Source organism: Callorhinchus milii, unplaced genomic scaffold (assembly GCF_018977255.1).
Source record: "Callorhinchus milii isolate IMCB2004 unplaced genomic scaffold, IMCB_Cmil_1.0 Scaffold1, whole genome shotgun sequence".
NCBI classification, from domain to species: Eukaryota; Metazoa; Chordata; class Chondrichthyes; order Chimaeriformes; family Callorhinchidae; genus Callorhinchus; species Callorhinchus milii.
Genome location: NW_024704742.1, coordinates 123,947,745 through 123,962,922, shown reverse-complemented (window position 1 = coordinate 123,962,922; position 15,178 = coordinate 123,947,745). Strand labels below are relative to the sequence as shown.

General features: G+C 41.1%; 1 protein-coding gene across 1 annotated transcript; it reads left to right on the top strand.

Moving 5' to 3' along the window:
• The first annotated feature begins 1,417 nt into the window (after positions 1-1,417).
• LOC103177828 (granzyme A-like) lies at positions 1,418-10,601 on the top strand. The gene is given in 9 exon segments (XM_042331846.1): positions 1,418-1,475; positions 2,520-2,537; positions 2,540-2,663; positions 2,990-3,137; positions 3,558-3,824; positions 5,209-5,375; positions 8,540-8,687; positions 9,623-9,719; positions 10,414-10,601. Coding segments are annotated over 9 exon segments (1,215 nt in total).
• The last annotated feature ends 4,577 nt before the right edge of the window (positions 10,602-15,178 follow it).

Below are 15,178 nucleotides of genomic sequence, written 5' to 3'. Positions count from 1 at the left end.
GTTGAACACTGCTCAAAGGTTAAGCTGCTTCATGCAGTAGGAAATGGCATAGGGCTGTTTGAGGGGAACAAAGATGTTTCAACTATCATCTGCCTCCCACGACTTGTCATGCTTAAAGGGTTGACCAAAATGAAGAGGCACCAGGGGGGATAGAAAATACCAGCATCATACATTCAGACTCCCTCTGCAAATCCAACACATGTTCTTTCTTGTTTCTTTCCACTGCCCTCTTGTGGAGGGACAAAATTGACAAGCACAGAAATAGAGAAAATTGAGGATAATAACAATAATAATCCTTGCACTGGATAGAACGCCTTATCACGTCTTCAAGACATCTCAAAGCGCTTCACAGAATAAACGGTGAACTGAATTGACTGCATATTTTGTGGGCGAAACAAATAATAATAATAATAATAATAATCCTTGCATTTGATATAGCGCTTTTCACGTCAGGAGGACGTCCCAAAGCGCTTCACAGAACACACTGTAAAGTGAATTGACTGTATATTTGTGGGCAAACGCGGCAGCCAATTGCGCACAGCAATGTCCCACAAACAGTCGTAGATTGAAAATGACCAATTTATTATTGTTTTTGTTTTTTGGAGGGATTATTATTAGGCGTGTGGAGTAAGGAAACTTACCCAAGGTTTTGCCCTGCCTGGAATTGAACTCAGGTCTCTCGCTTGCAAAGCGAGTGCTCTAACCACTGAACCACAGGACTCCACAAAGGCAGCCAATTGCACGTAGCAATGTCCCACAAACAGTCGTGGTTTGAAGTTACCAATTTATTATTTTGGGGGGGAGGAAGGAATTATTACCCCTGGAAAAGCGATCTGCCAATTGACTAACAACCTGGTTTCTACTTACTGCTAGAGAAACAGAGGTGTTCCATGTGGAGTAAGGAAACTTGCCCAACGTTTCGCGCTGCCGGGAATCAAACCCAGGTCTCTCACTTGCAAAGCGAGCGTTCTAACCACTGAGTTACAGGATACCCTCAATAGAGCATAAATTATTTACCAATTCCAATTCCATCTATCCGTCCCCACCTATCTATCTACACACAAACAGACACAAGCAAGAAAAAATAGTATTGCATCAATGTCTTCTGATTTTTGACTTTGCAACTTATTTATTTCAATTCACTATGCTGTTATTAAGAAGATCACATGATTTCTTTACAGTTACATTCACTGTTCAAATGGCTATTCATAATCTTTACTCACTTCAGTGTTGCTGAGTTTAGGGTCCCTTCTTTTCATGATGCACGTTTTCTGCGAAATGCACATCAGTGACCTTCGAGATACACATGTAATAGGGCAAGAAATCACATGAAAGCGACTAAACCACATCCTCCAGCCCATCTTACAAATAGAGGCTCAAGTTGTCAGTCTACACTAACATTCTGACTGCTGTCAACATGCTGCTCACAGCTTTGATCAGCTCCTTGACCATTATTTTCTCGCTAACACCAGGCTGTAAGTATAATCGTAATCTTCCAGATCATTTGTATGATGCTAAGTATTATTATATTCAAATGTAGGACACAACAGGTTTGTGAATGATATAAGTTGCTTTATATACTACAACTATTTATTATTAGACCGAAATGTTGAGCAAGTTTCCTTACTCCACACGCCTCTGTTTACCTAGCAGTAGGTAGGAACCCGGCTGACAGTAGATTGGCAGATCGCTTTTCCGGGGGTAATAATCCCTTCAAAAAATAATAATAATAATGTTGCCACTCAATCCACTGTTTGTGGGATACTGCTGATACTGCTGAGTGCAATTGGCTGCCGAGTTTCGCCCACAAAATACACAGTCAATTTACTTTACAGTATATTCCTGAAGCTCTTTGAGGCGTCTAGAAGATGTGATAAGGCGCTATCTCAAAAAATGCAAGAATTATAATTGCTCTTTAGCCATTTGCCTATTAACAAGTTTCAAAACAATTGCATATTCAGAATAATGCACATGAGATATGTGCTTTTGATTTATTTTAAAAATTGTTTCTAATTATTTCATAGATCTTCCAGCTTATTAGAAGTCTAAAACAATTCGGTGTACAAGATATGATATCAGGAGTAGTATTCACAGTAGTTTAATACCATGGCAATCATACTTGCATTTGATCCAGTGCCTTGTCAAATTAATGGATCTCAATGTCCCACGTCAGGATTTTGAACACATAGTCTAGATTGACATGCTAATGCAGTGCTGGGGGTGCACTGCATTGTTAGAACTGCCGACTTTTGGATCGTAAGTTAAACAAGGTCCCATCTGCCTGTTGAGGTGGATGTTGAAGTTCCCATGGTCCTGTTTAAAAAGATAAGCCTTGTGCCACAAGTCTGAATAAACCACATCATCATGATGAAAATTGTTTTCCTTCATAATGTTCGTGAATGTTATAACATTTGTTTATTTATTTTAAAAACATGTAACATGCAGTTGCTTTGGATGTATTGAATTCCAGCTGTGTCCCACATCAATACTGTAATATCCTCTCTGTGTTTAATTTAAAGATGGTTGTGTGGAAATCATTGGGGTCATGATGTTCCGTCTCATTCAAGACCTTACATGGCATCCATCCAGGTTAACAGAAAGCATAAATGTGGAGGAGCATTGATCAAACCTGCCTGGGTACTGACTGCGGCACACTGCGCTGAGTAAGTTACAGACATACATATAGTAAACATAATAATAGATTGAAGACACATGCTTCTTCCATCTGACTTTGCTGCTGGTATAGGCTAAGAACAGATGAAGTAGTGAAGTATGAGATCCTTGTTACCTGCAGAATAACCTGGGAATAACATATGACAAATTCTCGCATTCAGTATAACTGTGAGGGAAAGCATATTAATGAGAGTGACAGAATTTGGTAGAATCTTATCCATGTGTTGTTTCTTGAAGGTCACTCTTCTTGTGACATGTTTCAGTTATCTAAATAATGCTTAAGAACGGGTCTTTTTTCTTTTGAAATCAAATGCAGTGGCAAGGCTAAGCTGAATTCCGTGGTTCTTGGAATTGATTCACTTCGTGAGAATACGAAAGTTAAACAAGTGTTTAAGATCAAAAAGGAATTCCCACACCCATGCTTTGATAGAAATACCAAGGAAAATGACATTATGCTGCTCCAGGTTTGCGATTTTGTTTTAATACTTCTCAATGTGCACTTACATTTTTGACAGGCCTAAAAGGCAAGAGCCATACTCACAATCTATCTCATTTTGTCTTTTTGGAGAGTAATATTTTGCAAAGTGTGAACGGTCGGATCTCATAAACAGCAGTTCAAAATCAAAGTACAGGAATAAGAAATACATTGTAATAGAGTGGAGTTTCCACAGGTCAACATGACACACTTCAAATTACCAACAGGAGTCACTGTTTGCAATTCCGGTTTGTTATTAACAACTCTGATCGGCGACCCGTTCCACCATAGGTGTTCTTTAATTTAAAAACGTATTTTCATAGTGTGTTAATAATGTTTTAAAAACAAATGATCTTTCACTATTTAGTATATCTTTTTAATAAAAGTTATCTTTTATCTTTTATTGCAGCTTAAATCTAAAGCAAAGCTTAATAGTTTTGTAAAATTCTTGCCGTTGCCTGAATCTGGAGATGATGTCAAAGTTGGAACCATGTGTAATGTTACTGGTTGGGGGAGTACAGCAGCTGGAAACTCTCAACCCTCTGATATGCTGCAGGAAGTGAACATAACTATCATAGACAGGAAAAAGTGTTCAGAATATTACAAAAATAATTGCCAAATAACTGATGATATGCTATGTGCTGGTGATAAACGAGGAGGAAAAGATGCCTGTCAGGTGAGTGTCTGTCAGGTGCACAACATTCTGAAACAGAGAACTGAACTCAGACACTGGTAAAATGACTTCCATGGTGCAGAGGTGCAGTGTTTAAAGATCCAAAGAGGCTGTGTCAAGCGATAGAGGACAAGGCTCATACTGATTCAAACACAGTCAATCAACCAATCTCATTCCCTTGGAGACTGGGCACTGGGAGAGATGGGTCTGTTCTAAGCTGTAGCAGGGCTTCAGGTTATCTGCTTAGTTGGTATGTGTGTGACGTGGAGCAATCCAAAAGAGAAAAATAATTTTAAAAATAAAATCTAATATTTTAAAAATCTAATTAGCTAAGTTCAACCTATCCCTTGGCTAAAGAATTGTAAAAGAAAATTCGGAGTTAGCAACTAAAACCAAAGATCAGAAGGATGCAACAGTAAAGTGAATAAAGTGTTGTAGTGATCCTCTACATGGAGGTATTGTAATTGTACCTCATCTCATGTCAAACCGGTGCAGTCTAATACTTTGTACATCAAATATGTTTGGCAATTCTATTTTTATTACATATTACATAGAATGTACAACAGTCTAAATCTGAGAATGAATATCAATCGGTTGTAATGGTCTTGATTGTAATAGCTATTACAACCTGATTGATATTCATCATTGTGGATCTGAAAATTGTATTTTGACACCAAAGAGCCTGTGATGGAGAATACTGAGATAGATGGGAGGAAGGGTCTAGACAAGCCTGACATGACCTTATTGGCTGTGGTCAGGATGCAAGAAACTTTGGGGGCTCCCATTAAAGAATATTGTTATTTGTTTTAAAAATATGTAATAATAATAATAATGATAATTCTTGCATTAAATATAGTGATGAAGTGTAATGACTGTGTATTTTGAGGCAAATGCAGCAGACAATTTGCACATGGTAATGTCCCACAAACAACCATGAAATGTTCAACCAATTTTTAATCACGGGGATTATTGGCCAGGACACTGGGAGAATACAATATACAATACAATTCATGACTGTGTGACAGAATCATTATCTTAGAAGTTACCTGACTTATCCTGATCCCAAATCAAGCTGATGGAGCTATGATGGGCCAAATGGCATTAATTTGTGCTGTAAATTCCTTGGTTCTGCCTATATGGTTGCACAATTTCATCAGCAGATTGCTATATAAGCTTCCCAATGAAAATCAGTTGTTTCTTATATTAATAATAATAATTATCCTTGGATTTGATATAGTGCCTTATCACATCTTCGAGATGTCTCAAAATGCTTATAACAGAAGAATTGCCCAAAGACTGCAGATATCTACATGGTAAATACTTCTCTGTGTAATGTTTATGGTTTCCCATATATGCTTGAAATATACTTTTATTATTTCTTTTTCAGGGAGATTCAGGTGGTCCACTGATATGCAAGGGAGTGTTCAGAGGAATCGTTTCTTTCGGAGATGATTGCGGAAAACCTGAAGTACCTGGTGTTTACACACGACTTTCCAAAAAGTACCTTTCCTGGATTAATAGCAGAATCAAAGCATCCAGCAATACTGAGATCTAGTGACAAAGCTGTACTGCTTATTCTAAGCTTTATGTTGAAGAAGTGAGCTAGGAGAAGGCTAATGTGCTTTTGATTAAATGCTCCTTAAAATTGTGTAACTTTACCGTGCTTAGCAGAGCTATGCAATGTAGAGTAATTCAAAGTTAGTAACCTGCATATGCACAAAACAATTTTTTAACAGATTTTTAACCTGGTTTAGTGCCTATTAGAAAAGCAGCAGGGGTCATGCACCAACGTTATAAAGAAGCTGTATTTTTACAGTGCCTTATCATGCCAAACATCTCAAAGTACTTTACAGGTACTGTCAAGTGCAGTGATGGCCTTATACAGTTTCTTTGTTTAAAGTTACTGCAATATTATTTTGCAGAGTAATAAATATGCAATTACAATTCTCAAAAAGTGTTTTTGCGTCTAAATCAATGTGGTTGCCAATTTGCGCACTGCAATGTCCACAAACACCAGTGAAGTGAATGATCAATTATTTCATTTGGGGAATGGTTGGCCAGTATACTTGCACATCTCTTATACCCTTCTCCTTCGTATATTCTGCGTGTACACTGCTTTACTGCCACTGGGCAGGGTGAAGGCACATCTGCCTGCTATTTGCTGTGAAGGCTGCCCATCTTGACTAGCACTGTGAAAGAAGAGCACTTGCCCCTGCTCATAGAGTTGAACACTGCTCAAAGGTTAAGCTGCTTCATGCAGTAGGAAATGGCATAGGGCTGTTTGAGGGGAACAAAGTTGTTCCAACTATCATCTGCCTCCCACGACTTGTCATGCTTGAAGGGTTGATCAAAATGAAGAGGCGCCATGAGTGATAGCAAATACCACCATTATACATTCAGACTCCATCTACAAATCCAACACATGTTCTTTCTTGTTTCTTTCCACTACCCTCATGTGGAGGGACAAAATTGACAAGCACAGAAATAGAGAAAATTGAGGATAATAACAATAATAATCCTTGCACTGGATAGAACACCTTATCACGTCTTTAAGACATGTCAAAACGCTTCACAGAATAAACCGTGAACTGAATTGACTGCATATTTTGTGGGCGAAACAAAGGCAGCCAATTGCACGTAGCAGTGTCCCACAAACAGTCGTGGTTTGAAGTTACCAATTTATTATTTTTGGGGGGAGGAAGGAATTATTACCCTTGGAAAAGCGATCTGCCAATTGACTAACAACCTGGTTTCTACTTACTGCTGGAGAAACAGAGGTGTTCCATGTGGAGTAAGGAAACTTGCCAAACATTTCGCGCTGCCGGGAATCAAACCCAGGTCTCTCACTTGCAAAGCGAGCGTTCTAACCACTGAGTTACTGTGCTGTTATTAAGAAGATCACACAATTTCTTTACAATTACATTCACTGTTCAAATGGCTATTCATAATCTTTACTCACTTCAGTGTTGCTGGGTTTAGGGTCCCTTCTTTTCATGATGCACGTTTTCTGCGAAATGCACATCAGTGACCTTCGAGATACACATGTAATAGGGCAAGAAATCACATGAAAGCGACTAAACCACATCCTCCAGCCCGTCTTACAAATAGAGGCTCAAGTTGTCAGTCTACACTAACATTCTGACTGCTGTCAACATGCTGCTCACAGCTTTGATCAGCTCCTTGACCATTATTTTCTCGCTAACACCAGGCTGTAAGTATAATCGTAATCTTCCAGATCATTTGTATGATGCTAAGTATTATTATATTCAAATGTAGGACACAACAGGTTTGTGAATGATATAAGTTGCTTTATATACATTTATTATTAGACCGAAATGTTGAGCAAGTTTCCTTAATCCACACGCCTCTGTTTACCTAGCAGTAGGTAGGAACCCGGCTGACAGTAGATTGGCAGATCGCTTTTCCGGGGGTAATAATCCCTTCAAAAAATAATAATAATAATTTTGCCACTCAATCCACTGTTTGTGGGATACTGCTGATACTGCTGAGCGCAATTGGCTGCCGAGTTTCGCCCACAAAATACACAGTCAATTTACTTTACAGTATATTCCTGAAGCTCTTTGAGGCGTCTAGAAGATGTGATAAGGCGCTATCTCAAAAAATGCAAGAATTATAATTGCTCTTTAGCCATTTGCCTATTAACAAATTTCAGAACAATTGCATATTCAGAATAATGCACATGAGATATGTGCTTTTGATTTATTTTAAAAATTGTTTCTAATTATTTCATAGATCTTCCAACTTATTAGAAGTCTAAAACAATTCTGTGTACAAGATATGATATCAGGAGTAGTATTCACAGTAGGTTAATACCATGGCAATCATACTTGCATTTGATCCAGTGCCTTGTCAAATTAATGGATCTCAATGTCCCACGTCAGGATTTTGAACACATAGTCTAGATTGACATGCTAATGCAGTGCTGGGGGTGCACTGCATTGTTAGAACTGCCGACTTTTGGATCGTAAGTTAAACAAGGTCCCATCTGCCTGTTGAGGTGGATGTTGAAGTTCCCATGGTCCTGTTTAAAAAGATAAGCCTTGTGCCACAAGTCTGAATAAACCACATCATCATGATGAAAATTGTTTTCCTTCATAATGTTCGTGAATGTTATAACATTTGTTTATTTATTTTAAAAACATGTAACATGCAGTTGCTTTGGATGTATTGAATTCCAGCTGTGTCCCACATCAATACTGTAATATCCTCTCTGTGTTTAATTTAAAGATGGTTGTGTGGAAATCATTGGGGGTCATGATGTTCCGTCTCATTCAAGACCTTACATGGCATCCATCCAGGTTAACAGAAAGCATAACTGTGGAGGAGCATTGATCAAACCTGCCTGGGTACTGACTGCGGCACACTGCGCTGAGTAAGTTACAGACATACATATAGAAAACATAATAATAGATTGAAGACACATGCTTCTTCCATCTGACTTTGCTGCTGGTATAGGCTAAGAACAGATGAAGTAGTGAAGTATGAGATCCTTGTTACCTGCAGAATAACCTGGGAATAACATATGACAAATTCTCGCATTCAGTATAACTGTGAGGGAAAGCATATTAATGAGAGCGACAGAATTTGGTAGAATCTTATCCAAGTGTTGTTTCTTGAAGGTCACTCTTCTTGTGACATGTTTCAGTTACCTAATAATGCTTAAGAACGTGTCTTTTTTCTTTTGAAATCAAATGCAGTGACAAGGCTAAGCTGGATTCCGTGGTTCTTGGAATTGATTCACTTTGTGAGAATACGAAAGCTAAACAAGTGTTTGAGATCAAAAAGGAATTCCCACACCCATGCTTTGATAGAAATACCACGGAAAATGACATTATGCTGCTCCAGGTTTGCGAATTTGTTTTAATACTTGTCAATGTGCACTTACATTTTTGACAGGCCTAAAAGGCAAGAGCCATACTCACAATCTATCTCATTTTGTCTTTTTGGAGAGTAATATTTTGCAATGTGTGAACGGTCGGATCTCATAAACAGCAGTTCAAAATCAAAGTACAGGAATAAGAAATACATTGTAATAGAGTGGAGTTTCCACAGGTCAACATGACACACTTCAAATTACCAACAGCAGTCACTGTTTGCAATTCCGGATTATTATTAACAACTCTGATCGGCCATCACTCCAATTCATTTGGAGTGTCAGCTATAGACTGTGAGTTTGAACACCTGATATGGGGCTTGAACCTAAAACTTTCTGATTCAGAGGTGAGAGTTCCAGAGGTGCACACTATTGTTAGATGTCCGGTCCTTTGGATAAGTCTTTAAACCAAGCTCCTATTCAGGTGGATGTTAAATTCCCGTGGCACTGTCAAAAATAATATGATGTTTCTCTCCTGGTGTCTTGCCCAACAATTGCTCATTCATTTCACAGCTGTTCGTAGATCACTGTTGCGTGTATCAGAGATGAGGAACAAAGAACATGGATGGGAAAGTGTTGCTGGAGGAGATGTCATATCTAGGGAAGGGTGAAACAGTGAAGGGATCCGGAGGTCAACAATCAATTTGCTGACAGACTGGGTGAAGTAGTGAAGTTAATCATACAAGGGATTCCAATTGTAAAATTGATTAACATAATGAGGGAAGATTAGGTCAGCAATACAGAGTCTGAATACTTGTTAGAATCTGAATTGATGTTGATTTACTTCAAGCTAAAAGGAAAAGAAAATTGTAAACATATTTATGACTATTAATCACAAAATATTGTATGTAAAAGGTGATTTCTTAGGTTTGGGCAGATTACATATGATTTTTTCCATTTATTACAGCTGGACCGAGCAGTAGATATAAACAAGTTTGTGTACATCTTACGCTTGCCTAAACGTTACTCAGATTTGAAAGCTGGCACTCACTGCACTGTCGCAGGTTGGGGAATTACAAAACAAAACTCAAAAACCCCATCAAATAGGCTAAAGGAAGTAAACATAACCATCGTTGACAGAGGGACATGTAACGACAAGGACCACTATAACGACAAACCTAAAGTAACCGCAAACATGCTCTGTGCTGGTGACAAGAATGGTAACGATGCATGCAAGGTACGTCTAGATCTTCGCGTAACTACAAAGTTTGCATTTATAGGAGGAAAACCTGCGATATATAATAATAATAATAGTAATTACCAGTAAGCATAAATGCTGGTTATCAATTATTCCAAGGCCAAGAATTTGGATCATTTTGTATCTAATATTTAATGACTGGTTGGGGCTGAATGACCCTCCAATTTCTGAAGAATAGTTTCTCCCATCAGCTGGTTTCAGCATCCCATGGAGTTATTTGAAAAGTGAAAGGTGTTTCTCCTGGGATCCTGGCCAACAATTCCTAAATAAAATTGGTCTTTTCTCGCTTGTTCAGCGTCTAAACCTGCAACTCGAAGTGAAGCACTCCCAGGCGTAATCCTACACAAAGGGTGCTATATAAATGCAAGTTGTTGTCGTTGTTATTATTAAAAAAGTGATTGTTTTTGAATTTTTTCCACTACAACTTTTTAACTTGTAATATTTAGTGCCAGATTTATATATTGAAAATCCAGAGATGAATACTTCACGTACAAAATAAGATGCTTGTTTTTTATTTCAGGGGGACTCAGGTGGCCCGCTCATATGTAACAATAAGTACAGCGGAATCACTTCTTTTGGTGAGGGATGTGGAAATGCCAAATATCCCGGCATTTACACAGCACTGACCAATAAATATCTTGACTGGATTAAGGAGATAACAGCTCCAATCTCACAACCTGATTACTAGGTACATTTTGCTTTTGGTCCTGTTTAATGAGATGCGTTTGGCAGCAAAACAAGAACAGCTTTGGGGTTTGAATTTAATTGTTTACTTTGAAGAGTATTTTAAATAGTTTAATGAGCCATACCCAATATAGTGTCGCTTATACTGCAAACTCAACTACGCTCTACAATATAGAAAGATGCAAACATGTAAGAACAAAGTAAAGGGATGATGATTGATCATTGCTGGATTGGCCAGAAATGTGCAATTACTTTATTTGAATAGAAACATTTTGCAAGCATAAACAATGTTATTTTACAATCCAATAAATACTGCATTTCCTCTTATTTTTACAAAGTGTCTTTTATTTATTTTATTGCACTTCTTTCAAATTCTACATGCACTGGTAGATAACGTTCAAGCATTGCGGTTAGTCTGTGTTGATTGATATTATCTCACCTATCAGCCTTCTTGTCACCCAATCACTTTTATATAAACTGAGAATACAATTGTACTAACAATTAGTCTCCAATTCAAAACACCGGTCGTCAGCAAACCCATTGATTTCAAGATCCTCACATTCGTCTTCAAATCCCTTCATGCCCTTGTACCTCCGACCTGCTTACTGCCCAACCCACTACCTGTTGCTTCCACTTGACTGGCTCCGGCCTCATGCTTGTCCCTCGTGTCCCTCGTTCCACCATCAGCGGCAATATTTTTAACTATTACCCCCTGAAACTCTGGAACACTCTCCCTCAGTCCCTTCACCTTGCCCCTTCATTCCCCATCTTCAGGTCATGCCTGAAGACCTTCCTCTTCAACCGTGCTCTGCATGATGCTCCGTCACTGTCAAGCACTCTGGGGCGATATCCTATGTGAGGGACCTAAAATAAATGCAAGTTGTTGTTGTTATCAGGCCACACAGGCACAACAGTCATTCTGTCTTAGTCTATAAGACCATTTTGTGCCTTTCAATTGAAGATTGCGCAGAATTGTGGAAGGTTCTTAAACTCAATCTGAACTTGGAAGTCAGTTTTTCTTAAAAATATCTCTCCCAAATCTCTCCTTATATTTTCAGGCAAAATGATCTTACGTGGAATTCTAGGACTATAAGGCGTATAGCTTAGAGCCATCAGCAAATCTAGGAAAATTTATCTAGGGAAAATCTAATTCTATACCAAAAATACAATATAAAAATACATTTGAACATCCCAAGGCGCTGAATAGTCAGGGATTAACACCCAAGCAGGGGGATTGAAATCAGAGAGAGTGGAAGGTAGGAGGGTGGCTGAAGGCATGGTTGAAGAGGAGGGCATTGAGGATTGCCTTGAAGGAGGCAAGGGAGGGACCGAGGCAAAGAGAATGTGGGATGGAGTTCCAGAGTTCTGGATGATCTGCAGCTTGTGGAGGGAAGAATTGGGAAGGCCACCAAGCAGGGCATTGGCAGAGTCGAGCCTGGATATAATGAAGGTATGTGTGAGCGTTTCGGTGGCCTGAGGCAGTGGCGGAGGTGGGGGAAAGCAGTGCAGGTCATGGCACAGAAATGGGGGGCAGTTGAGGGTTGAACAAGATGCTTAGGTTCCTGACTGACTTGGTAAGGTGGAGCTTGCATCCATGGATGCTGATGCTGCCAGTGCTTGAGATGCGAAGGCTTTGGCGTGAGCTAATCGGGAGGGCCACGGTCTTGATGACGTTCAACTGTAGAAAGTTGGTTCTCATCCAGGATTTGATGTCTGACAGACAGACAGGACATCAGTGGTCCTGGTGTTGAGGGTGGAGTCAGAGAGATAGAGTTGGGTGTCATCCGCGTACATGTGCAAGATGACTCAATGTATACGGATGATGTCACCAAGAGGGAGCATGTACACGTTGAAGAGGAGAGAACCGAGTACAGAGCTCTGAGGAACACCACACAAGATGGGGCAGGGGCTGGAGGAGAAGCCGTTTGTGGAGACAAAGTGGAACCAGTGTGAGAGATAGGATCTGAACCATTCGAGACAGAACCTTGAAGGTTAAGGTGAGAGGAGAAGAGATGGAGGAGGATAAATTGGTTCACAGTGTCAAAGGCACAGAGAGGTTGAGGAGGACAAGGAGACAAGGGAGCCCTGGTCACAGATGGACAGAATGTCATTTGTCACCTTGACAAAGGCTTTTTCCTTGCTGTGGGCAGCATGGAAACCCAATTGGAGGTGTTCGTAACGGGAGTGTCAGGAGAGGAAGGAGTGAAGTTGGGAAGCAACATCTCTTTCAAGGACGTTGGAAAGGGAGGTTGGAGATGAGCAGGGATGGGTCGAGGAAAGGTTTTTTTAAGATGGGGTTTTTAGATAGCTGCTTTTAGGGGGGTGGAAATGGTGACAGTTGACAGGGAGAGGTTGACAAGGACTGAGAGTAAAGGGGCGAGGAATTGGAGCTGGGAGGTGAGGAGAAGAGAAGGGGTGGGGTTGAGGGAGCAGGTGGTGGGCATCATGTGGGTTGTAGTGATGGATGAGAGAAGAGGAGGAAACAGGTTCGAAGGTGTGGAGGGAGGGATGGTAGGGGCCAGAAGATGAGGGAGAGATGGGGATGGGGTGGTGGTTGGAGGGCAGAGGTGACTGAACGGATTCCCTCGATTTTGGTCTCAAGGAAATCCAGCATCTCCTCATAGTTGGAGTTGGAGGAGAGGAGTGGTGAGATGTCAGAGGGTGGACGGAGGAGCCGGTTTTCAGCGCTTTGGGACATCCTCCTGACGTGAAAGGCGCTCTATAAATGTAATGTTTTGTTGTTGTTGTTGGTTTGCAGTGGAAAAGAGAAGCCTGGGGTTGTCCTTGGCCTCCAAGATTCCCTGGTTCCAGGAATTCAACTTGACGAGCGAAAGTGATATCGGGTGGAGGTTTAAGTGGTAAATTGTGAAATGGCAGCTCCGCCTGAACCCAGTAATGGCCGCCATTCGCCACTCAATCACCAAGACCTCGGCCCTGCAGTTACCTGTTGGCTCCTGCCATCCTCGCTCCCAGAGGCCTCGCCTCCACTACTCACCTCACACACTGACCCGGCTCCCACACTAATCTTGCGTCACCACCACTCCTGATTATCTCCGGCCCACTGGCTTCAAATCCACTTTCGGCCACTCTCCCAGGGTGTCTTCTCATCCGAATCTAAATTCAAAGCTAGGAAAATTTGCTCGTCAGTAAATTTATTGAGTGAAGTAATCTTACTCAATTGGTCAATGCTAACATGGAGAAAATCACATTATACACTCTAACATTACTAACTGATAATAATGTGCTTCCCCAGCAAAGTCAATAAATTTACTGACGATGGGAATAATCACCAGCAATAAATGGAGGAGAAGCATCCTCCTCCATTTACTTTACAGGTACGATTAGGTATAACGAACCCAGACCAGACACCTAAACAATCCATTGTTCTTCATGGGAAAGAAGTTTGGTCATTATACCAACTGTCTGTCTGACATCAAGTCCTGGATGGGAGCCAACTTTCTATAGCTGAATGTCAGCAAGACCGAGGCCCTACTGATTAGCTCACGCCAGCGCCTCAGCACCTCAGGCACTGACCGCATCAGCACCCACGGTTGCACACTCCACCTCACCAAACCAGTCAGGAACCTGGGCATCTTGTTCGACCCTCAACTGTCCTTTCTCCCCATATCCGTGCCATGACCCACTCTGCCTTCCCCCACCTTCCGCAACATTGCCCGACTCCACCACTGCATCACCCCTCAGGCCGCTGAAACCCGCATACACACATTTGTCAACTCAAGACTCAACTACGGAAACTCCCTCCTTATCGGCCTCCCCAACTCTTCCCTCCACAAGCTGCAGATCATCCAGAACTCTGCTGCTCTTGTCCTCTCCCGCACCGGACTCCGTGACCCCATCGCCCCCACCCTCACCCGGCTCCACTGGCTCCCCACCCCCAGAGGATAGAATCCAAAATCATCTCCTCACTTTTAAGGCCCTCCTACATCTCTGACTTGCTGACCCCCATCAACTTGTCCGCTCCCTCCACTCAGCAGGCTCCAGCCTGCTCCAGGTCTCCTGCCCAACCCATCCTAATATGGCGACTGGGCTTTCAACCTCTCTGCCCCAACTCTTTGGAATTCCATCCCACAATCCCTTCATCTTGCTCCCAATCTTGCCTCCTTCAAAGCACGACTCAAGACCCTCCTTTTTAACTGTGGCTTCAGTTGCCCTCCTCCCACTTCTGTCCTCCCTAATCCCAGCCCTGCCCCCCCCCCCCACACTCGGGTCCTCATCCCTGACTGTTAGCGCCTTGGGCCGACCCCCGACGTGAAAGGTGCTTTACAAATGTAACTTTGTTGCTGTTCTTGTTGTTCTACAACCACAGTAACTGTTTCAGGCAGGAGTAGACCATTAGTCGATTATACTACCCATCCAACCTCCCAAATAAATTAATGGACACAACTATTTCATCACTTAATAACTCTGGATTTTCTTAATTTCCAGAAACCTGACAAAGTCCATTTCAAAAGTATGCACTGGAGTGCATGTGAAAATTAAGTGCATTACTTTTTGAAACCCAATAAATAATTCCTTGATTCCGCCACTCGAGTTCATTCCATATGCCAACTTATAGTTAAG